Raw genomic sequence first — 26,549 nt, 5'->3', positions numbered from 1 at the left:
CACCACAGTTGATAAATAAATGCATTTTAAACTGTGCACAAGTTGTGATCTTTGTGTCGCAGCCAGATTTCATTGTAAACACCAGACCACTCTGAATCTCTGCCCACAGATCTCTCTCTGTGTGTGTGTGTGTGTGTGTGTGTGTGTGTGTGTGTGTGTGTGTGTGTGTGTGTGTGTGTGTGTGTGTGTGTGTGTGTGTGTGTGTCATCTGTTGGTGTCCGCACTTCTGTGAGATTAGTGGCCACTGGGCTGGCCGCCTGGTGAGCCTTTCATTTGGCTTCACTTGCGGAGGCGGGCTGAGTGCTGTCCAACAGTTTACTGAGAGCTGGAGACCTACAAACTCAATTTCTGTGGCTCTGTAAATGAAGTGTAAACCTGACAGACCCGGAGCCTAGTTGTGATGGCGCAGGACGTTACAACTTTAACTGGAGCGGACTATTTAGAGGGGAAATCACCCTGTTGTTCAGACACAGGAGCTTTGAACGAAGGAGACAAAGAATATGATGACATCTTGGAGCTTAATCAGTTTGATGGACTGCCTTATTCCTCCAGGTTTTACAAACTGCTGAAAGAAAGGAAGGAACTGCCAGTGTGGAAAGCAAAGTGTGAATTCATGGACACTTTGGCCAAAGAACAGTTTGTTGTTGTCAGTGGCTCTGCCAAAACTGGAAGGAGCTCTCAAGTGAGTACTGTGGGGTATTCAACACTTCAGCACTGGATGGTTTTTCTTTTTTTTACAGCAAGACATTTAAGTCATTTTTCTGGAAGCATCTGTAATGTAAGCAATTTGTCTTGTTGATCTTACTCTGAAACAGATACCTCAGTGGTGTGCTGAATTCTGCCTGTCAGTCCAGTTCCAGCACGGCATGGTGGTTTGTACCCAGATACATGCACAACAGGCTGTAGATCTCGCCCTCAGAGTGGCTGACGAGATGGATGTCAACATCGGTCACGAAGTTGGGTACAGCATCCCTCTTGAAAGTTGCTGCACTACTGACACAGTCCTCAGGTGTGGTACAGCAGCACTTCCTACGTTTCCCACTTTATACATCCAATGTTTCTTTCTCAGAGTCTTTCTCTCAGCATGGCGGCTATAGTAATGCACGGTCATGACACACAAAGCTAAATCACCCCGCCTTTTCTTCTTCTCAAAGGGGAGGTGAACAAAAGGCTTGAGAGGCTCTTTTCAGCAGTTCGTCCACAGCTGCCCGACTCCCTGTCTCCCCGTCTCCCCATATGTCACACTCCCTCATGTGGGTCCCTCATAGGTTAGCCAGGAAACAATGAAACTAAGCACATTAAGGGGAGGGAGACAAGATAAACAGGCACCCGGCAAGGATCCCCCTTCTCAGACTAATTATTAGAGTAAATTACACTAATGGCAGCAAAGCTGAAGTGTAGACAAAGTGTTTTTCATTAAGTTGCCACCTTCAGGGATGCTGAATGGATTTTCTTTTAACATACTGGTTTAAGCATGCAGGCTTACATTATAGAAAAGATTAATTTCATGCTATATCAAAATAGATACAGTGTGCCTGTGCGTACATTTACTTGCTCTTTCCTAATGTCAAGCATCATTTTATGGCCTTTTAAAGATACTGCACGGATGACATGCTTCTGAGGGAGATGATGTCAGACCCTTTGCTCGCACACTACGGTGTTGTGGTCGTGGATCAGGCCCACCAGAGGACTGTAGCCACTGATGTTCTCCTGGGTCTGCTGAAGGACATTGTCCTGCAGAGGCCAGAGCTCCGTGTGGTCCTCCTTACAGCTTTCCCACCCAGCCCCAAGCACCTGGCCCACTTTATCGGGTCGGCAGCGCGTTTGATTCACCTGGAGACCCCGGGTGCAGGGGAGGTGGTGTACAGCAGCACAGGCGACGGCTATTTCTGCTCTGCTCTCCGTCTCGTGCTGGAGATCCATCGCTCCAGAGAGAAGGGGGATGTGGTTGTGTTTTTGGTGACAACGCAGGTAAAAAAAACCCAAAAAAACCCCAAAAACATCACCGCATGACCAGTAGATTCAGAAGCCTGAAACTAATGCACGTCTTTCTCTGATTTTCCTTTTTGTTAACTCTCTACCAGGAGATAGATCTGGCCCACAACATCCTGTCCCACGAGAGGAAGAGCTTACCCATCGATCTGGGTGAGCTACTGCCAATAGCTGTGCACCCTGGGCAGCCTGGGAGTCTGCCTGTCCTGGGGGAAGAGGAAACCAGCCAGACCCGCCGAGTGTTCCTCAGTTCAAGCCCAAATGAGGACTTTTTCTGGCCTGTTAGCTCGATAAGCTTTGTTATTGATGCCGGGCTTGAGAAAAGATATGTAAGTTGGTTGTTATTTGCATTATTTAAATCAGCACTTACATGAAGGTTGATTTCCAGGGTTAAAAATTACATCGCTGATGCAGAGACCCAGTTGCTGATTAATTAGAGAGTTTCATGTGTTGAAAAAGCAGAGATTTGAATGCATTGTATGGGACTTCCTATGCAGAAAGAAAATGAGAGAAAAACCGATATTCTGAAGTCTCACAAAAAAATGTTAAAGCTTAAGCTTTGGTCTGGAAAACAAGGTACATCTTATATTATAGCACAACACAATAGAGACAATAAGTCAAGTTTTAATTTTAGCCTCTTGTCAGTGTTATGTAAAGATAACAATTTAAATCATCAGTCTTTCTCAAATTATTTTCTAGATATTTCTGTGTTATTTGGGGTGAAAATATTTGCCATCAAAATGTAGCTTAGTTAACGTAAATCAAGGTTAACAGCCCGCTGTGCTGTTGTAGGTCTACAACCCCAGGATCAGAACAAACTCAGTCATCATTCAGCCTATCAGCACCGGTCAAACCGAGAGTCGAAGGCAACTGGCAGGTCCGGCAGGTGAGAAGTTAAAATGCTACAAAATCTGTGGCTGCTACTTCACTGCAGCTGTCCCATCTAAAAAATGATGTTTGCTTCCTGTAGGCAAGTGTTTCCGTCTCTATCCAACGGATAGACAACTTCCTACTCAGATACGCCCGCATATTGTGGAGTCTGACATCACATCCACTGTGCTGTTCTTGAAAAGGATGGAGATCGCCGGACTGGGTCACTGCGAATTCATAGACAGACCAGGTGAGATCTGCATAAAATCACTGTAGAAAAACTGATTTTTGTCTGAACCATTGTTCCCTAACTTAATTAAAAATCCGGTTCATTCAGTTCTTTGCCTTTTGTTCCAGCACAAAGGAACTTTTTGTATTGGAGGGCAGTGAGCCGTGCTTCAGCTAAACTGACAGCTCCTGTTCTGCGTGCATCCTTTTAGAGCTGACCTGCTTTCGTTTGCTTTTGTTCCCCCGGATTTATTCACCCCCACAAACACACAAACACACAGACACTGAGCCTCACATTAGCTGATTAGAGCACAGACATGGCGGAGTTGGTATGAAGGACAACACAAGATAATAGACAGCTGTGGTTTCATAATTTTTCCCTACCTCTCATTTTGTCTTGAGGTCTGTGTTTGTATTTCTATAGGGGAAAAAACGCATTTGTTTAAAAAAGAAAAGAAAAAATAAATAAACAGCTTTATTTTGCATAGTGATACATGGCAGATGTTGGTGAGGATTATAAAATCCTAATCTGCTGCTGCCCATTCACTCCAAGCATTCCCACTGGGGTGCCAGTCCACTGTGGGGGGCTGTCCTGGTGCTTTGGATTACTATTTGGACGGCATGAAAAAATGGCACACAACACTTTTACTCAACATGTATTTCAATGTAATTAATCATCTCATATGTTTTTTTTATGGTGCTTAATCCAAAACCCTGTCCAACCCAGATCCTGCAGGCCTCATGCAGGCTTTGGAGGAGCTCGACTACCTAGCAGCTCTGGATAATGACGGCAACCTGTCTGAGATGGGCATCATCATGTCTGAGTTCTCATTGGAGCCACAGATGGCAAAGACCGTGCTCGCCTCCTGTGAGTTTGACTGCGTCAGCGAGGTGGTCATCATTGCTGCTATGCTATCAGGTAATGTGACTGTGTGGCTGTTTAGCACAAATATGCTATAAAGAGTCATGTAGATCTACAAAACCGTGCTTTGCTTTTTTTTTTTTGGATTCTTTTAGCGCCATCTTGCTTCATGGTTCCTTCTGTGGAGCTGAAACCAGAGGCGACCCAGTGCTATATGAAGTTCCAGCACCCAGAGGGAGACCACTTCACCCTGATTAATATCTACAAGGCCTTTAAACAGTGCCAGCAGGATCCATGTGAGTGAGCAGAGCATCGCCACGCACAATCTCATAATGTTTATACCAGTGATAAGTTTCCTACAGTTTAGACCAACGGTGTCAAACATAAGGTCCAGGGGCCAAAATCAGCTCGCCAAAGATTCCATTCTGGCCCACTGAACATTCTTGGAGCATGTGAGGAAGGACATGAATTTTAGACTTTTTATTGCATTTATATAAGTTTTACAGCTTTTCCTACATGGCAGTTTATACAACACTAAAGTAAATAAGTAACAGATAAACAAATAAATAACAGAAAGATCCTGGTGTTTTTACCATCTACTATAGAAATTTGGGATTTTTACAGTGGGTTCACAGTAAAAGTTATGAATAATATAAAATATAAAATTATAAAAAGTTATAAAAATGTAAAACACAGCTTTCTATTAGACTGTAAAATGAGCTGACATGTTTTTTCTGTAATATTACACATTTATTTCTTACAATTACATTTTTTTAATCAAGTAGAAAAAGTGAGATTTATTTTTGAAACTGCACTTCTTTTTCTTATATTAAAATATCGCGGGGATTAATAATAATAATAATAATAATAATAATAATGGATACTTTATTGATCCCCATGGGGAAATTACTTGTTTTTCTCTGCATTTGACCCATTCACTCTGTGAAGCAGTGGGCAGCCCACTAAGCAGGCGCCCGGGGAATTAAATGTGTAGTTAAACTTTTTTACACTGACAGAAAGAGGTGTTTCACTGGTTTGGCCCATTTAACATCAAAGTGGGCTGAACCACAGTGTAAGATGAGCTCGACTTCCCTGGTTTAGACAGTAGGCAGAAAAACTAAACACATGGCAGTTTTAAGAGTTTAATTACTGCCACCGATTCAGTAATTCAAACCCATCTTCCTGTTTTGTCAGACTGTAATATAGAGAAGTGGTGTCAAGACTTCTATCTGGACCACAATGCTTTGCTGATGGCCGACGGGATTCGCAGTGAGCTCACCGACACCCTGAAGAGGATCGAGCTGCCCATTTCAGTGCCCGCCTTTGGTTCCCGAAGTAACGCGGTCAACATTAAGAGAGCCCTCTTAGCGGGTTTCTTCATGCAGGTCAGAAAATGTAATTTATTAACGTCCATCCTCCCATTTTCATTACTGCTTTTCAGAGTCAAGGTCACAAGGCAGGTAGGGAGAATCCTGCACCCATCCATGCACACGGCCATATTGGAATAAACTGTTAAGTTAGAAATCCTGTTTTCTTGTTGTTGTTTTTTATTCCAGCCCAGAAAGCACAGCAACTGTATTCGATCTGCAGTGAGAATTTAAATACTCTGCTTACAACAAACACCCACAGTCCTTCTAAAGACTCTTAAAAACATTAAACTCTCCTGAGTGGAACTAATGGCAGCATTATGAAGGGTGTTTTAATCATGTGTAATTTCACTCAGAGTTTAGTCTCCATAATTAACGGTCAAAGAATGGGGCCCATTTCGAATATTAATGCATTTCCATTTATTTAGCATGTAGGTGATTAAAGACATGCTGAATAATTTATGACTAATTTAAACAATCAAAGCTGACAAACATTATCATTATATTATTTAGCCCCAACAGCTTTACCACCATGTTGCCTTCAGCTTTGAATACAGATTTTGACTGATTAATTAAAGACTTCACTGGTTTGCATCTTCGCTTCTTTGCACACTAACTTCAGTTATTGAACTTAGCTGTATTTATATTTTAATTCTAACCACACACTTCAGTTGCGTTCATCACGTCGCTTTGGCTCGAGCTCACATTTCAGCTTCTGTCAATCTTAACACCTCATCAGACTCTTTAAACACCACGTATTTTGTGCTCTCAGAGTCTACCTCTCAGCCGACACTTCTACTCCTTTCGGAACTTGCACTTGTTTAACTCCTCGTCTTTAAATTTGACTTCACTCACTGCTTATTTAACCTCCCCTTCCCTTTCAACTTATTTCCATATTTGCATATAGACTGCCAGATTGTGAGTGTGAATTCAGCTTTTTTGTGTGTCATTTACTATGGTTTTTATTTTTAAAAACTGTATTATTTAAAGGTAAAAATGACAAGTATGAAATCACATCCTGCACCAACTCTTTTTCCCAGGTGGCACGTGATGTGGATGGATCTGGGAACTACTTTATTATAACCCACAAGCACATAGCGCAGATCCATCCTCTGTCTGGCTACGGAGCCAAGAGTCCCAAGCTGGGCCTGCCTGAGTGGGTGTTGTTCCACGAACACTCCTTTTCAGAGGACAACTGCCTCCGCACCGTAACCCACATAACACCACAGGAGTAAGTCTCAGCCTTGTTTCCATTTCCTTCCTTTAACATTTTCATTTGTTGACTTCTTTAACATTTGCATAAATGACTAGATGCAGTTTTTTTTTTTAGACCACCCTTCTGAGGGAGGCTTAAATGTAATCAGATGGACACATTCCCCTTCCCCTTTGAACCGTATGTATTTAAAGGCCTAGTTCAGCTCAGACTGGTCATGCTGGTTGTGGAGGGAGGTCCTATAATCCTGCTTTCTAAGTATCTGCTAGTTGAAGAAGGGATTATGGATTGCACAGATCTCTAAGAATGTGGAGCTGCAGCTTAATGGAGGGAGAGAAAGCTCTATAGCCTTTCTCATGCTGTCTTACGTTTCACATCCCGAGCATGTGCAAATCCGTTCACTGTAGCTCGAATATAAGGAGCAGACACACCGTAAGTCTTCTTTCCAACAAAGGCGTGTGCCGCTCAGCACTAAATGAGATCGAAAACAGCTTTGCAAATTGAAATTAAGTTTGCATTAGTTAAATTCATCACAAATTAGAAGGTCTACAGTTGTTTTTTTCGGTGCACAGAACACTAAAATATTCTCTCCTTCATTAGGTTCATTCAGATGGCACCACAGTACTTTTTCTACAACTTACCATCGAGTGAGAGCAAAGACATCCTGCAAAACATTTTGAACCACGGGGCTTCTCAGTACCAAGAAGAGAAACCACCAGCAACACAAAAGGAATCCCATGAGGATCAGACTTCTGACCGCTGTGTTATACAGTGACTGATGGAGCCACTGTTTCAAGTTATTGGGACTTTTTGCACAATATAGTACAGAAAGAGACTGGATCATCAAGTAAAGAATCCTATAATTGTATTACTTTTTTGTGGCACAGTTACTGTGCCCTAACCCCCAATCCCAATATAGTCTTTGTATGTTATATTTGAATAGCTATAAAAAATGAACTAATATATGAAATAAAAATATTGCTCTTTTTAAGCCCATATTATTCGCATTTATACGTGTTCAAGATTTTTTTACATTGTCATCGAGTCCTTTAAAGATTTTCTGACTTCCCTTCCTCCTCATCTCTCTTCAGCCATCAGACAGATAGCACTGTGTCCCCGGCCTGATTAATGAGTTGCAGTAGCAGTCTGGACATGTCTGCAGCTCCATCTGGTGTGAATATAGCTGACACCAGAGGGCTGACCCAGTTCACTGACACCACAGTGAAAACATCTTTCACCTCTTTGGTGGGCTTGAACAGCGCATCAAGGACGGTTGACCATAACCCACAGGGTGCCATGCTGCCTTGAAAATTGCAGGGGCTAGTTTGATGGCAAAGCAAACTGTACTTTTTTTTTTTTTTTTTCCCCAGAGATACAGTACTTTTGCAAACTGGTGTCAAATGCATATCGTTAGCAAGCAACAATTTAAGAGAAAACAATATATCACAGTATGAAATTCAAAAACATTTTATTATTATCATCCCACAGCAAACCATGCTGATTTAAAAAACAAAAAACAAACAAAAAAAAAAAAAAACCCTCAACAGCACTGTGGACGAACTAACCTCTAAAGCTTCCACTGTATGCTTCCAATTTATTGCACATTCTAGTTTTTGGAAAAGCAAATAACACGTTTTAGCTTATTTAAGCCTGTCACACATCAGTTTATTTTATTCACAGCTTCACTGGCATTATTGAATATCAAAAACGCCAATTAAATTGAAAAGAATATTTTGCTAAGCTTGTTATTTTTAAGCTCCTTTGTGTTGCATTTACATTTGGTAATAACCGCTTTTAAATTGTCATCACATTTTTTGTGTCTGTAGAAAAAAAATAAAAATAAAATAATAATAATTTTAGATGTTTGGTACAGTCATAAATGCGTAAGAGCTTTAGAAGTGACCTAAAACTAGCTAAGCCATCATAAAATTAAATAATAGCATCTGAATTTACAAGTCTTCACAAAAATGTACAGTTTAAAACCTGTGATGCAAATGTTAGAAAAAGATGAAGGCGCTGGAGGTGAAGTTAGCCTTGAGACTGTAATTCAGAGTAAGACAGGTTGGCCTGAGTGTTTGCCTGTTATTGTGACTACAAGCCATTATTTTATATCATCGCATCTTTGAGGATGTCAAGTCTTCTCCAAAATGTACCCTGGAAGTTCGGCGAGGTCCAGAGAGCAGAGTCAGATTCTTGAGCGTCTTCCTTGTTATGGCTTGCGTGTGCCTGTGTCGTCACTTCCTGTCCGCTGCATCAGCTGCTGCAGGAGCTCAACGTAGAGTTCGACGCGGCTGACAAGAGGAGCGTTTTTCTCAGCACGAAGCAGCTTGGAGTATACATTCTTATAGGTTTTCAGCAGCTCATCGTCCTTATTGCTGCAATAAAGATGAAAGAGTTCAAAAGGGCAGACGAAAAGGTTGCTTAAATTCACAATTAATCTCTTTTGTTCTTGTTTTTTCCTTTTTAAATACATTTCATGTAGTCATAGTAAATGTTGCTGTACCCGTATACTGTCAGGTAGGACCGCTACTTAATTATTACAATGTGATAAACAGTAAAGAGTATGATCTATTTTAGCTTTATTATATCACCTTTAAATGTTTCTTGTTTCATTAAATCCAGGAACTTTTCCCTAAAAGTTTGATCTAGTCCCAATGGGTTTCTTTTATTATTTTATGGCTGTTTTACAGCAATAGCTTCTTGCCATCTCATGATGGTAAGCAATAAGGCAGTGACATTAAAGACTGATATTAAAATAAAGGTCTGTGTAAAATTTAAGTAGATATCCTAACCAGCTTTCATACTGGAGCTCACCTTGGTTTACGTTTCGCTGTCGTCATCAGTTTGATCACCTGCAGGAGCAGGAAGGAGAAACTGGGCTCAAATACGCCAATTAACTTCATCACTTCCTGGAGGTTCAGTCCTGCCATTGGGCCATTGGCTACGTCGGAAGACTCTGCTGACTCAGCAGAGTCTGTTTCATTCAACTATGGAACAAGAAGTAGAAGGAAAAGACTGTATGTTACCAAAGCTTTACAAATTCAGTCATTTCCACCAAGTTATTTTTACTACTCAGAAGAATTTAGCTGTAATGGGGTTACTGGGGCTTCATTAACATAATATACACTCATTCGATTTATTAAATGGTCAGAAAACACTTAGATTTTTGTTAAATAAGGAATTTGAAACTCCCTGCCTGTGCTGTATGCTTAAGTGCATAAATCACACCCCTGAGCCAGGAAAAATCCTCCATGAGCTACTGTGAAACTCACCTCTGTCTGCTCCTCCTGTAGCTCTTTATGAATCAGCTGGAAAGCATGGCGGGTTTCTGTCATGATCTCTATTGCCCCAGTCAGGCTCTTCAGCTTAGCTGTGCTGCTGTTCTGACCTGTGGACAAACAACATGAAGAATTATCAAAAGAGGCTTTGAAAAGAAACACTGTTTTTCAATTCAACCCTCATCTGACAAAAATAAAACAAAACATTGCAGCCAACATTGTGATAGTCATCATAATGAATAGCTGCGCACCTGCCATCGTAAACTCAGCAAAAGCCACCCTCTCCAGTAACGTGCGGAGCAGCTCGCAGGGTGCGTCTTTGAGGCTGAGGAATAAACTGACAGCCTTGCTGTAGTGAAGCTCTGCCAAGCTCCGATGCTGCTTTCTCAAGTGTTCATCCCCCACCTGTCACACAATTACAGCCAGAAACACAGACATCCATCAGCTCATTATACCGCTACAAGTATAAAGACAGGCAGCGTATCCCACTTCTGTTCTTTTCTAGTCAGCGTGAACGTCGTTTCCTTACCCAGAGTCACATATTTTATTTTTGGCATGCATAAAAAGCATTGAGCCAATAAATGCCAATTATTAACACAAAGAGCATCCAAGACATTGGAAAGGAGAATGGTTTTCTACTGTTCTATAATTTTACATAACTTCCCACCTGATTGCGAAAACAGCTGTGGTACATAGAAGCCAAGCGGTGGTGGATGGTGGCGGCTCTGTACTGGTAGAGTGGCTGCCGAGCAGAGTCAGTCTGCAGGTCGCAGTACTTGAGAGACTTCATCATTGCTTCGGTCACCTCTCGCTCAATCTGGTAAGACAAACAGGAATGGATAAATAAAAAATTACTGTGTATGAAAAATAAGAAATAAAATGTACTTGTAAATGTGATGAAAATATGATTAAAACACAATATTTATTTACTTTCATGGCTGAGAAATGATGATATCAGGTATAATACAATATGATAAAAACATAAAAAACAAACAAACAACAAAACAAAGCAGATAAACAAAAATACCACCCCCCCCCCCCAAAAAAAAAAAATCTTGTCCTTGCTTTTTTTGGCGAAATGAGGAATTCTTTCTCAGCTGCAAGTGTGAGAGATTCAGCATAGCAAGGATAAAGCTGTAAACTGAAGTGCTACCAACAAGAGTGACTAATGGACTGAAATCATTTTCCAGCCAAAGATTCACTATAATGATTATTCAAGTGGGGTGTGTGGTGTTTGCTGACCCAATTCATGCACAGTGTGTGTCCCTTTATCAGCGCAGAGCTGGTCCTGACACAAAAAGGCTACAAGTCAGACAAGTAGACCAAAGTGATCTGATAACAAAGGGAAGGTGTCCACACATGCATCATTAGCAAAAGAGGGAGAACTGCAGTGAATATAAATTGCATGTACCGTGTAAACTAGCCAAAAATATATGCAAGTACGATTTTGATATCCTTAATAATGTAAAATGTGTTAAAGCCTTAATATTCTACCTAGCTCCAAATGTGTTAAAACCCACCTGTTCCTGGGCCTTCCTGGATACTGGGGCGTAGTCCTGCAGAAGGGTGGCCAGTGTGAAGTACGTAGTGGACAATTCCCAGTTTACACTGTCCCACACTGCTGAGTGCTTCTCTCTGCTTGCCAATGCTTTCATGGCCTGCAGGTAGTAGTCTATAGCCTGAGGTAATATTGCAAAGATAGTATGATTAGGCACAGTCAAGATGCAGTGAGACAGATGGTTGAAAAAAAAAACAAAAAAAGCAGAGTGTTAGTAAGAACACTTAATCAAGAATTTAAGAAAACGTCAGTGTGGCACCTTGTTGTAGTAAAGAGCCTCTTCAGGTGAAAACTCTCCTCTGCCTTCATCGCCAGAGAGGTTACAGTGGGCCTGGGCACAGATTCTCATCAGCCTGCCAGTATTACACAGCAGTAAGGCTGTGTTAGTGCTGTCCCCAATGGCTTCAAAGTCCTTCATCCCTTTCTCAAAGAAGCCAAAGCTCTTTTTCCACATCTCCTGCTCTGCTGCAGACACAGACTTCTTCACTAGAAGGGGAACAGGAGAATAAAAAGGCTGGTGATATACTACAAAAAAAAGAAAAAGAAAGAATAACTCTCGCCGTACTCTTTTAAACAAACTGCATTTGCTGTAATGTAACTTACCCTCTTTCTCAGCCTGCATGGCTGCAGCCTGGTTCATGTAATAGACTCCCATCTCATTGCGTATGTTCCCCAGTCGTTTGAGAACCTGACTCAGCTGATCTGAAGTAAGATCTTTCAAAGGCTCAGAGACAAGTAGTTCATATGCTGCCTCATAGCACTTGCTGCTAACAAACAGCTGGTACTCTGGGTCCATCGCTAGGTCTGTTGCCATGCTGAAGGCTAGTAGATAGAGAATAAAAGGAATGGAATACTTTTTAGGACATTTTGCTAAACAATTTATTGTGAATGACTTTGAAGACAGTGAAATATTTAAGACACTGCACACCATAGCAGCAGGAATATCAATATACTGAATTTCTCTTTAGAGACTGACCCTGGCAGCTGCTCTCTCTGTGCAGGCTGTGCAGAATCTCCTGGTCCTCTTTGGTCTGGTAGCTGTATTCCTCCAGGTAAGCTGCTCTGTTGTTTGCATTTTGAGCCAACATCAGCTGGATGTCCCCACACAGAGACAGGCACTGGCTGTGAAACAGCAGCACATGTGGGTGCAGTGTACCGCTCACTGAACAATAGGCATCTGGAAGATGAGGGGATGGAAGAAGACAATTTTGAAGAAACTTGTCACTGTCGAGATTAAAATTAAACAACAAAGAAATGTAGTTTAAGTTTCAATTAATTGATTATGAAACAGTTAAAGAACCTCACCATAACACTGCAGAGATAGCTTGATGTAACGCAACGCTCGCCCATACTTCAGCAAGTTAGTGGCCGCATCAGACAGGACGTAGTAGGCCTTTGAGGCTTTGAAGAAGAGTTTCAGCTTCATATGATGCTGCCAGGAGCCGGGGATCATCCCTGAGCGTGTTGTGTGCTTCGGCTCCCCTTGCAAGGGACCTGCTGCTTAAAAAGCAAGAAGACAGGAAAAGGAAGCCTCAGTGAAAACCATGTTTGTCTATATCACGTTTTCTTCTGCAGTATTATAAGTTGTTTTTACCCCTTTCAAGCAGGAGAGAGATGCCTTTCTCAGTTGCACAGGCTCCAGTAGCACTTCTGTCTTCATATTTGAGAGGGATGGGTGTGTTGGGGTCAGCAGCTGGAAGATCGCTCTCTTTCTTGATGCTGCCATCCACCGCCTTTAATCCCTGTGGATTATGTTACAGCATTACAAAACTGTATCCAATCAATTTAGTAACATATCGTTTCGACGTGTCCAAATTGACACCTAGACTTTTATACATAATGCATCTTGACCACCAACAGTCCAATAACAGATCCAGGCAGTAGCAGTTATTGTAGCCTGAAGCTGCTTGTCTGTAGCAGAGATGGGACACCGTCTACAGACATCTGACAACCTCACTTCTTTTCAAAACCACACTTTTTCCCCCCATTTTTAAACATCAGACAAACCAAACAGACACTGAGATCACTTCAGGCAGTTTAACAAAACAGTTTATAAACCAAGAGCTGCAAGAAGACTTTGATGTGTAAATGTGTGTAGGTGTATTTGTCCTTTAATATAGAAGAGAATGTCAAACTTTTTGAAAAGTCACATTTTTTTTGCACTGCAGGCAAACAAACATTCACATTAAACATTTAGAAAGTCACCTTAAGCACATAGCTCAGGACAAGTCTGCATCTCTCTTCCTTGTCTTGAGAAACGGGGAAAGCACAACTTGGCTGAAGAAGTTTAAAAAAGAAAAAGAAAATATTAGTTTGTATGTATATAAAGATATTTATTTCTGTACTCCACTTTCCACCATTCAGTCGATGCTAAGAAGGCTGTGGAAACTTTTACAGAGTCACTCACTCTGATCTGGTGAGTGGATCTATACTTCTCCGGGACTGAGAGCTCCCCTACAGAGCGGATCACAGCCACCGCTTTGCTATCATCCTGCGGGCTGGAGCAGTTACTGTAGGAACCATCATCATCGCTGTCCTCCGTCAGATCCTCCTCTTCTTCCTCCTCCCTGTCTTCGTCACTGTAGCTGTCCTCTGAACCACCGGCCCGCAGCGACTCCCCTCCATCTTCTTCAAGAGGCTCGTCGAGCTGGAACAGCTCTGACAGCATATAGTGGGCAGAGGCAATGATCTGAGCAGACAGAAGACAGAGGAGATCAGGGCTGAAGTCAAGTTCAATCAAATCTAAGTAATGGCATACTCAGAGTTAGTCAAGTGGTTTCACATTGCATTTTCTCCACTGTCTGAACATACATACGAAAATAAGAATATCAAAGAAGAAGCAGGAGAAAGATAGTAAGGACTTAGATCCATTAATAGTTGGACAAAGTCATCTAAAATTTGCCTCTTTATACCACAAGTCCATCGCTCCACATTTTAAGAGGCTCACACTGTTAGTGTTTAGTATTAAATTTAAATATTATTTTTAACTTAAGAAAACAGCAGCGAATAGAAAAACACTGCAAAAGCACACTTCTTCTCCCTCACAACATTCATGAAGCCTCTGCTTCTTTTAACCGTGTCTCAGTGCAGTCCTTCAGAAACACTTCCATTGTTTTTTCTACTTCCATCCATCAATTCTCTTCCGCTCATCCTTTTCAGGGTCTCGGGGGTGATGGAGCCTATCCCAGCTGTCTTAGGGCGAGAGGCAGGGTACACCTGAACAGGTGGCCAGTCTGTCGCAGGTTTTTTCTACTTCCTTTGTGTTTTATTCAACTTCTGTTGTGCTTTGTCACCTTTTGCAGCATTTTTTCTATTTTGCTGGTGTTTTCTTAAGTTGCAGTTCATTTGACCTTTCAGGGCCACCGTAAAACAACCTGTTATTAACTTGGAAAGAGTATCGACTTTCTCATTTGTCTGAAAATCTGCACCTACCTGAGGATGTCTGTCTTGATGTAGAAGTTTGACACAGTTTAGCAGCAGAGTTCTGATTGTGCCATAGTGCTTTCTGTTTTGTCGCGCGTTTAGCATCAAGTTGCTGGCCACTCTGTGTCACACACACATGAACATAAAGTTAAAACAACAAGAACACACTGACGTACTAGCATGCCCGGTAACTACTGGTTTAATTTGATTTACACCTTACAAAGCTCAACAGTTTATCAAAGGGCTATCACACAGAGACAGATGTCATTCACATCCTCATCTCAGGCCAATTTAGAAGAAATCAAACTAACATGACAGCTGTTAAACTGCACTTGGATAAAAACTGCAGTCACGTGACAACAGGCGAACTCCACACATCTATTCAACTGGTTTACACCCTGAATCTTCTCGCTGTGAGGTGTCAGTGCTATCCAAACACCCACCCCCACACTTCAAACTTTACAACCACTTTTCACAGCTGCAGGACTCCTACAACACAAGGCCGCTCGTATTGTCTGTCTTAGATACTTACTTGTATAATAATACAGCCACAGGAAGAGTGAAGGGATTCTGATATTTCTCTTCCTCAGCCTCCTCACACAGAGTTGTAAGATCATAAAGCTTCACAATGTCACTCCCACTGGCTGTGGATTTAAGAAATTACTTTAGAAAACACTTTTTCAAAATAATACAACTTTTAGATCATTCCTGCTCACTTTTCCCCCCACCTTTGAAAAGCCAGTACGTGTGACCCTCCTTAGTGCAGTTGGACTTGAGGAAAGAAAGGACATTTTGGGCGATGTCTTTCACGACTCTCGTGGAGAAAGTAGAGTTCTCCAGATGAGGGATGTCCTCTGTTTTTATCATCTCGTATTTCTGAAGTAAAAATCAAAAACAATGAGAAAATTTCCCACCATGAGCACCACAGCACAAACTGCTTATGCTCACAATACTTGTTGTTTTATTTATTTATTTATTTTTCCCACAAGCAAAGAAAAACTTTATCCTAATTACCGTAAATGTCGGGCTATAAGCCGCTACTTTTTGCACAAGCTTTGAACCCTGCGGCTTTTAGTCAGGTGCGGCTTTTCTATGGATTGTCCGTGATTTTTGTCATATCGTAAGACGATTTGTTTTGTGTGTTCCGCTGTTGTACGGCACTACGTTGCCTGGCGGAAGGATCGGGGTTCAAGAGTGGTATGTTAGTCACATGTCCGTCCGCCAGGCAACGTAGTGCCGTACGAAGTAGCGCTACGCGTTCAGCGGGAGTCGTGGATGATGAGCGGCGATAAACTTGCAAGTTATGCCCAAAAAGCAAGTTATGCCCAACTCCACCGGTGGATTCTGACAGCGTGGAAAAGTGTGAAAACATCCACGATCACCAACGGATTTTGAAGGGCTGGACTGCTGCATGATGGAGAGGAGGACACCGCCACGACCCTTCTGAGGCTGTTCGACTCTGAGACTGACAATGAGGATTTCTTTGGTTTTGAAAGTGACAACGAAGGAGAGAAGAAGAGTGGATGACGAAGCCATCATGAGCCTGTTTGTATCCGACACTGGAGAAGAGGACTTTGGTGGTTTTAGTGCGTAGGAAGAAGAGAAAGATGGTGGTGAATGACTGACTTTTCTTCTTGTTAAAGCTGTGTCACTGCACCTGAGCCTAAAAGGTAGGCCGAATCTATTGTTCTGGTGTGCTGTAGGTTATTGTTATGTACTACATGTGCAAATATGTACCCATAACTTGTTTTTCAAAATATTAATAAAAGTGATGTCTCCAAACAGCCATCTCTTTCCTGACAATTCCCTTTGTGCATATTCTCTTACATATGATAAGTCAACATTGAAACACCTGCGGCTTTTGGTCAGGTGCGGCTAATGTATGTACAAAACAGGATTTTCCCCTGATTTTAGCTTGTGCGGCTAATATTTAGGTGCGCTTTGTAGTCCGGGAAATACGGTAATATGCAAATTGTTTCAGTAAGGATTACCACCATTTAATTGGATCACCAATTGCATATGGGAGAACCTCTTGCGTAAGCATGAAGTTGAACTATGTATTCCTCTCACTATATTACATTCACACATATCCTTTTAATTAAACCAATCATCTTATCACATTTAACAGATTTTTCATTCCAACATGTTTGTCTTTTAATGTGAAATCGTTTTGAACTTGTAGACTAAGTCTAAGGGCAATTTTTCCCCTGATTTAAAAAACTAATTTATGCAGAGATTTGCTCCAAAAACTAATTGGATCATATATGCTGTACACACTGCTCTTTAGTGAAACTTGGTGGAAACATCGACCAAGTGCATTACATACAGGCACAGGCACTGCCTAGGCTTGTGGTTCGTGTTTTACTCCCCAATGACATTTGCAGCTTAGACCTGACACACAAAATGAACTTAATTAATGAACATGTGTTATTGATTAAAAGAAGCCATAAGCCTGCTGATTGTTAAGCTGTGGAGGCCTTCTTAAATTAAATCTCAAAAGGACAAGCAAGATTTTATTTACCACTGCACCCTTAATGTCTCTTGTGCTGTTGTATTATATTCTTACATACAGTATAGAACAATTTCAAATATCTCTGCGCAGCGAGTTACAGTCTCCTCCTTCTGGATGAAGCCTTATAGTCCCAAATTCTCAAAAACACATTATGCAAATAGCTTTATTCCAGCAGCCACCACTCAGATGAACAAATCAATATTAAAATTGTAAGTACCAAGTACCATCATCTTATCTAATGATTTTCTATTAGGCATGGCTACTGTATGAAATATTTTAGCTTACCTGAACAATGCCATTAACGTGAAAACACATGACAAGTTCTGGGACGTTACACATCAGATTATCAAGCCAGTAGTCGATACCTGTCAGAATGTTGATTGGTTTATTGTTGTCCCTGAAAAAAAACAAAAACAAAACACAGAGTTCGATGTTTGAGACTGAGCAGGAAGGATGTAGCAGGATGAATCCAATGATGCTGGTTCACCTCTTAAAGTCAGTTATCCTAAATTAAAAGATGACTCTAGGAACAATATTTACATGCTATGATGCCCTAGATCAGCAGTCTCCAACCTTTTATGTGCCACGGACCGGTTTATGCCCGACAATATTTTCACGGACCGGCCTTTAAGGTGTCGCGGATAAATACAACAAAATAAAACTAGTACTGGTACCGAAAAAAAGAAGATTTATTCATAACACACATGAAAAGACCCAGGAAAGCTGAGTTAACGATAAAAACGGTAACAAAATAACGCTGAAAACCGATAAAAACCCTGAAAACCACACATTTCACACCTGAGCCTCAACTCTCGCGGCCCGGTACCAAACGAGTCATGGACCGGTACCGGTCCGAGGCCCGGGGGTTGGGGACCGCTGCCCTACATAATGTATGCCAACCTATTACATAACTGTTTCATTATGTCATAAGAATAATTTAACATTATGTTGGTGAGACAAATACCCAGAAGGAGCTAAAAGAATCAAATTGAAATACAATTAAAATGCATGACTGCACTGTCATTTAGCTCCTAACGAGTGCTAATTTCAGATCCTGGGTAGGAACCAATGAATTAAAATCCTACCTGAGTCTCAGACTGACGGCAGGATAACGACCACCACCGAAAATAGGCATGTTGGACCCAACCAACATGTGTATGTCTTCAAAAGTCCACATGATGTTTCGTACAAAGTCATTTCTTAAACCCTGTCATGCAAGGGACATCAAAGTGTAAAAAAATAAAAAAATCAGAAGATACATGTAGACACAGGGCATGTGCTTTTAGCTGTAGTATTATACTATTAAGGAAGGATGAAAAGATTGTGTTACCTGGCCGTTCTCTCCTTCATTGAAGATTGTCGGGAGGTTTTGCTCTTTAGGAACAGAGGTCACCTGGCCCAAAGCAAAACTGCTGTCGACGGTAACACTTTCCTGCACATTTAACAGCACACTTCATTTTTATTTCATCTCATGTGACACAAAATACTTTTGAATGTGGAACAAATACAAAATTTAATTCCAGAGATGACTAAAAGCTTAACTTACCTGTTTGGGAGCTTCTGATTCTTCTGCATTAGACGTGCTAGTGAAGGCTGTAGGCCATGAAGAGCTGAACTCATCAGCACCACTGTCCTCCTCTCCTTCATTCAGGCCATCTGATTGAGGCTCAGCAGCCCCATCACCATTTATACTGCAAGAAACAAAACAATAACGAAAACAAAAAAGTTGTTTTACTATCAGATTGAAGAATAACTCTCGTTCAACTCCAGCATTTATTCGAGCAAAGCCAACTCCTCACCTATAATAGAGAAACTTTGACAGGATTGCTTTTTGATACCAGTGCTCTTTACTCTTCTTTTTTCTCTGCCACTTCTGATCTATTAGCCGCTGGTAAAACTCCTTCAGCCATGTCCAGTCTCCTGTCTACAACACATAAGTTGCATTGAGAGTTAAATAATATATTCACTTAACAGTTACTACCATGATTAATAACAATAATAATAATTTTAATATTGGTACTAGCCAATATTCACTTCAGCATATTGTCAAAAAAATAAAAATAAAAATTGCATTTACACATTTCAGTGGGCGAAACTAATCTGTTGTGTCACATCAATTTTGCACAGGGTGAAATGTTCTCAATGTTTTTACTAAATCTAAAACATCAGTTTTAGAGTTCTGTAAAAATGTATTTTCTCTGAAACAGGAACAGGAAATAAATAACACAAAAATAAATAAATCAATCACTGGAAAAATATCCATTGGGACTCCCTATTCATCAAGCTTTTATGTTAAACATTGATAGATGCCCCTTACTTCACAGTTAAAATTAATAATGGAGGCAATATCCTCTTGATTTTAAAAAGTGTCGCTCGGCTGTACCTGAGAGGATCTCATGAAAAGCTCTTGAATGTCCAGCTCATCTAAAAGCAAAGTCCTCCCCACACGATGAACTGCCATACTCAGATGGGACTTGCTGTAGGGAATTTTCAAAAGCTTCTTGATGTTCTGAAGGTAAAAAAAAGAATTCTGTTAACATCAACTGCATGCCTCTGAAGCTAACAAAGAAATAGCTCTGCAGCAGCTCCACAAACCTCTGAGTCTGAAACCACATCAACATCATCTCCGATGCAGTCGATGAACTCGTACGCCATCCCAAAACTGCAAAAGAAGAAAAACAGTTTACTCAATACAAACTAACTGCATAGCAATAATTAAAGTCTTCGTCTTCAAGCGTATCCATAATTTACCCACTCACATCCTAAATGAAAGTGCAGCAGCTTGGGGGGTTTTAGTACTTTGAATTATGTAGTGAAAAGTCCTCCACTGTGAGTTTGAACCATAGTTTTGCAACTATGCTATACTCCATTCCACACCTCGTTTATTGCGGATAGAGTATCAGTCTTCATGGGTCTCCACAAGTGCATAAGGACCAGTAACACAGGTGATCTGCTAAGCAGATTTTCACAATTAGGAAAAGAATATCTGCTGCTAATAGAAACTTTACCTAGTTTCTTCTCTCATCCAGACATAGTCGCAACATCTCAAAGAAATAGAACTGAATGTATTAAAGCTGCATATCCTCATAAATGTAATCTTGAGAAGTAAACCATTTTTTTTAAATAAGGTAATAAGATATAACTAACATTTTTTTCTTAATTTCTTGTTTCTTATGATTTCATTCAGACACACCCACACCAGTGGTGGTGAAAGCCAAAGTATACATTGGGCATTTGCATTGTCCAGTGTGTACCTATCCATAATTTTAACTGCATTTGGTTCTGACTCATGCTGTGCCCTCTTTAGTTATTTTTGCCATATAGTTAACCATTTCGCAAATTACATTTAAGCAAAAGATTTAATACTTGGTGTAATGATAAAAGTGGTGCCTATCTACCTCAGTCATGAGCTCGACACCAATTCAAATTCAATCTTTCCCATAAAAACTAAACCCGTGCCCCCTTTTCTAAATTATACCTGGAAAAGGGCTTGCTCTTGCTGCTAGATCCTAATATAGTGGTCCCAGCGCTGCCCAGCTGGGGGTTTTCTCTCAGCCAGTTGGCAGGAGGTAGCTTCAAGTCAGTCTTTTCCTGCAGGAGGGCATAGCTGGTAGGTGGTGGGGCTGCGCAGTACTTGACCACAGCACGGCTTTTTATTTCACTGCTGCCTGAGCATATTGAGGATTCCTAAAAATAACAATATCAAGCTTGTGAGAATGAATGGACAGCACTGACAGAGTAACATTTAAATAAGGATATGTCTGGCAGTTGATTATCATGAGTATAGTATGCACACTGATGTTCTTCTGTCAGCTGCACCCTTTTAGGATCACCACAGTGGATCGTCTGCCTCCTTTCAACCCATCTGTACCATTATACTCTGTCAAACCAACTCTCTGCATTTCCTCCTTTACTGCTTCCACAAATCTCATTGGTTGTCTTTTTTCCTCCAGCTCCATATTTAACATCTTTTGCCCAGTAAATCCACTATCTCTCTCCTGCAAATGCCCAAATGCCCTTTTTGTCAGTGTCGCGGTCTCCAAACCATATATCACAGTAGGTTTGTAGGCCTTTTTGATGTCCTTTTATCACTAATCACACCTGGAACTCCTCTTCACCCACTCCACCCTGTTTGCACTCACTTCTTCAATGCTCTTGTGTACTGTCCGTTACTTGATAATGATGACCCCAGGCATATGGAATCCTTTACCTTCACTACTTCTACTCCTTTCATCTACACTGTCTCGCTCCCCTGTCACCTGTCTCGCTCTTATTCACTCACATGTATTATGTCTTGCTTTTCTTGACCTTCATTCTTCTCTCCAGAGCATTCATCCACCTCATCAGGCTCTCCTTCACCTGCTTCCCACTCTCACTAAAGTTATAGGATGTTTACAGATGGCACTATAAATCCACTGTAGCCTAACTCAACATTAGCACTTCAAATACTAATTAAAGAGTGTTATACATGACAACATACTACATACTAGATGGTAGATTATCCTTGCAGACTAGTTACTTACATGTTTACTGTTGTCTCCAGTGCAGGTAGGACCACTGACTTCTTCCTTTGCATTATCCAAGGGGGTGCAAGGCTCTCCGTCTCCAGCTGATGCGCTCATACTGGACATACAAAGATCTAATTCACCAAACAACTCCGATTTAATAAACAAATAACATGTCCATGGCTTCGACAAGCCGTGGACCGTCTATACATCAGTCGAATAACGAATGAGGTAAGTCAACATGTTGGCAAAGTTAGTTAGCTTGACAAGCTAGCTCCTCGATAAAGAAACCCTGGCACGTAAAGCTGTAAAATGGAAGTTTCACTAGACTAATTAAACCTAAACGACACGAAGGCGAACAGTTTTCCTTGCTTTGTAAACGACTAATGTTTAGCTCTTAGCTCCGTGACTACTTACACAAGCCTGTAGCCTGCAGCCAGTCTATTGACAGAGCAGTCGCAAGCGCTAGCAATAAGCCAACAACAACTTCCTGTTTCAAGGCAAAAAGAGTTACAAAACTAATTTTATCAGTTGTTTCGAAGAATAAAACTTTTCAATAATAATAACATCTTTACATTTACATTTTAAAGCTATAACTTTAGATATTTGTTTTAGTAAAGGAAAAATATTTTATCTGAAACGATTTATTGTGAAAAATAGATGAACCGGAAGTGTTTTCATAAGTTCTTTCTGGAAAAGTGGAGCACATTCTTCTGATACCTTTTATTCTGAAATTCCCTGTTCACACCATTGTTTTTAATTTAACGTGAGCTTTGCATGTGGTGTGACTTTTCTCTTTTTAAACAATTTGATTCAGTGTGAGGTACGCAAACAATTCCAGTGCAATTCTGTTCAGGTATTTAGCTGTTAAAAACCTGTAAAAAGTTGTGATACTTTTTTAAATATGTAAAAAAGCATCTCAAACAAAAGCATTTAGGTGCAGGGATATTTTTATAAATTATGAGATGATAAGTCATGAAAATATTAGCAGTGGAGGGACAATTTAAGCATCTAAGTAATTATTATATTCGAGTACTAATGTTTCTGCTGTCCATAATATAATATAATATAATATAATATAATATAATATAATATAATATAATATAATAGGGATCCTTGTAAGAATGTCTAGCCAGTAGTGGAATGTCAAGCTGGTGAGTGAAAAGGGAGGAGCTGTGAAACTTTGCTGAGTGCATTTAATTCCTGCGTGGATGACACAGACTTCATGTGAGGGCAGAAGACGCTGTGATCCAGCTGCTTTAGTATAGTCTATACTGGATGCGCAAACGTGACAGGTTTTTCCTTAAAGTGTCCATTATAATGGGAAGTTGGAAGAATCACGTGCGCCAAGGGCTGCAGCATAGAGACCACAGAGAAAAGCTCCCCTTTGTTGGCGTTTTCACAAGCTGTAAGATTAACTTTTCTCTGCCTCTCTTGATGTTGTCCTCTCTATCAGAGCCTAAGGACGTCTGCCTGTTTTCTTTTAGTGTCTCAGCTGGAGGAACGCTTTGAACTTCGCGACGAGATTTTGGCTGATGTTCAGTCTCAGAGGTTAGAAATGCAGAATTTAACTTACCCTACATCTGGCGTTTGCGCTGATCGGTTTGTCCTCTGCTTGATTTTTTTTTTGTAAAGTATTTTAAATCTGCTCACTTGTTTTTATTTTCAGTTTAGAAAGACATGGAGTTGAGGTTGGGGGAAACGCCACACTGCTTCGACTCCGGCTGAGAGAGAGTGAGCACCTGGTAGATAAGGTGGGTTAAATGAGGAGTAATCCAATGATTAAACGCCCCAGCGGCTCAAACTTTCTACTACAGGGAAGACGTTTACGTAAAATGCAGAGCAGCATATTTGCACTGATATGCATGAACACCACATCTCACAATATGAAACAACTTTCAGAGCATTTGACCTTTATTTTAAAAAATGAATAAATAAATAAACATTCATTATTGCAACTGGTTCAGAGGAGTGGAGAAAATACTTTAATAATCATCTTTAATGGGTGTGTGCTGTTGTCTGCTTTTGATCTGGGTCACTTCACCCTTTGTTTTGCCTACCCAGTTATCTCAAACTGTCTCCGACCTTACCACCGTCCTCCATCTCAAAGAAGATGAAGTACAGTACTGGCAATCACGGTAATTCAAATACCTTGGTTAGTACTGACTATGATTCCAAGATTAAAAAAACACACTAGGTGACACAGACAATGTAAAAGCAACACATGATGGACCAGATTGAGGAAAGTGTTAATTCACGGTATATTTCAGATCTAGTAAAGGTATTTTTCAAATTGAGTTTCCCCATAATTAGTCAATATGTTGCCAATTAATCCTAGAGTAGTAAACAGTTAATTTGGTCATATAATAAATTTATTTTATATTCGTAGGAATACTGAACCACTGAAATAAAGAAGTATAATTTTCCAGGTTAGGCCGATTGTTGGGATTTTGTATTCAGAATATAAGGGATCAGTTCGTCACCATTATAATACTTTGCTGTTACAGTGTGTCTCAGTTCCATCAAGAGGCACTTACTCTGGCTAAAGGGAGTAACACCCTGAAGGAAGCCCTTTCAGAATATGAGTTCACCATAGAGTGTCAATCCAAAGAGTTAGCAGCCCTGCGTGTGGATCAGCAGTGCCTAAAGGAAGCTCTTGCAGATGCACTGAGAGAGAAAGAACGGCTATTACAGCGATGGATGGAGGAGAAAATAAAGGAAGCGGACAGGCTGAATAATTACAACATCACTCAGGCAAGGTGAGATAATGAGTTCAGGAGTTTCTGTGTGACTTGCAAAGCTCAAAAATTTAAATATGTTAACTTTATATGATAGCATGGTCACACTTTAAAGCTTAAAAGTTGTCTGGGATTGCTCCCTTTTACCAGGTGGCAACATTTGACCAAACATCTGAAGAAGCACCTCCAGAAAGGTGTGGGGAAAGAGCATGAGCCCACGCCGACCAATTCTTCAAGTGATTCAGCACAGTCTACATCAGCCATTCAGAGTAAGAATCTGCATATAGATATTAACACACATTAGATGCAAACAAATGGCTGACTTTTAGGCCGTCCTTTTTGCTCTTTAAATTAAGAAGCTTTAGGTCGTAGGTTAAAGACAAGTGTGCTAATGAAAAAATGAGACAATAGTGCAAAATGATATTTTTTTGTTTGTTTGCTTTTAACCATCTAACTAGATAGCAGTGGCAACTTCATAAGAGTTACAGTACATGAAGTACTGAATATGAACTCTTGGACCCAGCTACTAATAAAACCTAATGGTAGTTAAGGATTTAATAGGAAATTCATATGCAACCACTTTGATATAATGCTATTTTTGAGCAAGATTTTTTTTCCAATTCAATTTATTTATATAGCACTCTTCACAGCATAAAAACTACAAAGTCCTTCACAGTAAAATAAAAACAGGTAAACAAAAACAATAGCACAATCAAACATTCAGCACAAATCTAATTAAAAGCCAGTCTAAATAAATGAGTCTTAAGCTGCTTTTTAAAAGAATAAATGCAATCAATGCAATGTAATGATGGAGGGAGAGCATTCCACAACCTGGAGGCCACCGCTCTAAAAGATCTCTCTCCTCTGGTCTTAAAACGTGTTCATGGGACTAGCAGCAGCCTTTGATTAGATGATCTCAGGCTGCGAGAGGGAGCGTGGGGTTCTAACAGATCAGAAATGTAGGCAGGGGCATCACAATTCAAAGCTTTAAAAGTCAGTACCAAGATTTTAAAATGAATTCTAAAATGTATGAATGTTGCAATAATAGCGAATACATTAAAGTCTTTTTTTTCCCCCACCACTTTAATCTACAGCTCAAGACCTTTAATTCAATGTTTGGTCAAAAGAATCAGTGGTAATTGTTTTGTGTCTGCCTATCTTGTCCTCAGGGATCAATAATCCAACAGATATGCACAGTGGACTCCCAGACCAGTGTCACATCTCAGGTCCACCACAGGCCTAATATTCCCTTCAGATCGCAGGGAGAACACTTTTTTTCTCCCCAGTGCTTATAGATGAAATGATGACATAAATAATGAAAATGTAGTTGGTTTTTCTTTGCAAATGTTAGGACAAATTGCTCACATAGATCTATTTTTATTATTTATCTAAAAATATATTTAAAGATCCACTATACTATGCAAATTTGTTTGTGACGTATAGTTAGAGTGCCTAGTTTCACATCACAAGTCACCCTGAAGTTTAGCTGATCACATGTGGACATCATCTTCATGATCAATGCATCAAACCCTTCCGGTTCTACGATTATTATTCTTTTAATCAGTTAACCTTTGAAACAACTTCATATAGTTTTCAGTTGTTTTTTTTTTTTAACATTTTAATTACTGTTCAACGAATTAAACATTTAGTAATTTTGAAAAATCAAGCTCAGTGTTAGTTTACTGCACACTCTTGTATGTAATTATGTGTTACTGTCTTCTTTATCACCTGTAAAAGAAAATAAAGAGACTTTTTTTTTTTTAAATCCCCTCTCCTGAACAAAGACTATTATTTTAAACATTGCATGTTGTATTCCTTAACTGATTAAATACTAAGAATTTCATTGTGGTGTATTTCTCATTCTGTTTGATTACAAATCTGAAATATTTCAAAATGTTTTGGGGTTGTTTTTTGTTTTGTTTTAATCATCAGAATTCAGTTTCTGATCTCTAGGATCTGATTGCAGTTTGTTTGCTGCCTGTTTCCATGGTCGCCAGTGTTGG

At 40.3% G+C, this 26,549-nt stretch overlaps 3 protein-coding genes across 6 annotated transcripts; 2 read left to right on the top strand and 1 right to left on the bottom strand.

Moving 5' to 3' along the window:
• Positions 1 to 241: 241 nt before the first annotated feature.
• dhx32b (DEAH (Asp-Glu-Ala-His) box polypeptide 32b) lies at positions 242 to 7,307 on the top strand. The gene is made up of 11 exons (XM_085427872.1): positions 242 to 682; positions 816 to 1,009; positions 1,596 to 1,971; positions 2,085 to 2,321; positions 2,785 to 2,878; positions 2,963 to 3,112; positions 3,818 to 4,009; positions 4,108 to 4,248; positions 5,147 to 5,337; positions 6,360 to 6,550; positions 7,133 to 7,307. Exons 1-11 carry the CDS (start codon positions 401 to 403, stop codon positions 7,305 to 7,307), a joined length of 2,223 nt encoding a protein of 740 aa, XP_085283998.1. The 5' UTR covers positions 242 to 400.
• Positions 7,218 to 23,430, bottom strand: edrf1 (erythroid differentiation regulatory factor 1). Of its 4 annotated transcripts, none has more exons than XM_085427871.1 (26): positions 23,385 to 23,430; positions 21,827 to 21,926; positions 20,782 to 20,990; positions 19,899 to 19,965; positions 19,687 to 19,812; positions 19,103 to 19,227; positions 18,850 to 18,994; positions 18,634 to 18,735; positions 18,389 to 18,510; positions 17,589 to 17,700; positions 15,520 to 15,667; positions 15,324 to 15,435; positions 14,801 to 14,912; positions 13,776 to 14,057; positions 13,574 to 13,645; positions 12,963 to 13,110; positions 12,674 to 12,868; positions 12,345 to 12,545; positions 11,972 to 12,190; positions 11,628 to 11,854; positions 11,331 to 11,489; positions 10,478 to 10,627; positions 10,062 to 10,215; positions 9,805 to 9,920; positions 9,347 to 9,519; positions 7,218 to 8,907 (listed from the first exon to the last, which is right to left on the bottom strand). In XM_085427871.1, the coding sequence occupies exons 2-26, from the start codon at positions 21,923 to 21,925 to the stop codon at positions 8,742 to 8,744; spliced, it is 3,741 nt and encodes a 1,246-aa protein (XP_085283997.1). In that variant the 5' UTR covers position 21,926; positions 23,385 to 23,430; the 3' UTR covers positions 7,218 to 8,741. The 4 variants fall into 4 exon arrangements, with proteins under 4 accessions (XP_085283997.1, XP_085283996.1, XP_085283994.1 ...); XM_085427870.1 differs by lacking the exon at positions 23,385 to 23,430 and adding an exon at positions 22,226 to 22,373; XM_085427868.1 differs by lacking the exon at positions 23,385 to 23,430 and having other exon boundaries at positions 21,827 to 22,347.
• LOC146655495 (autophagy-related protein 16-1) lies at positions 22,919 to 26,494 on the top strand. Its single transcript, XM_085427873.1, has 7 exons — positions 22,919 to 23,216; positions 23,296 to 23,359; positions 23,478 to 23,562; positions 23,873 to 23,946; positions 24,316 to 24,567; positions 24,697 to 24,815; positions 25,716 to 26,494. The coding sequence occupies exons 1-7, from the start codon at positions 23,087 to 23,089 to the stop codon at positions 25,787 to 25,789; spliced, it is 798 nt and encodes a 265-aa protein (XP_085283999.1). The 5' UTR covers positions 22,919 to 23,086; the 3' UTR covers positions 25,790 to 26,494.
• The last annotated feature ends 55 nt before the right edge of the window (positions 26,495 to 26,549 follow it).

This window comes from Rhamphochromis longiceps, linkage group LG13 (assembly GCF_057381845.1).
Source record: "Rhamphochromis longiceps isolate RC_006_pf linkage group LG13, R_longiceps_female_GT1.1, whole genome shotgun sequence".
Classification (NCBI taxonomy): Eukaryota; Metazoa; Chordata; class Actinopteri; order Cichliformes; family Cichlidae; genus Rhamphochromis; species Rhamphochromis longiceps.
Note: the sequence above shows the minus strand (reverse complement) of the source record. Positions and strands in the feature narration are given on the sequence as shown.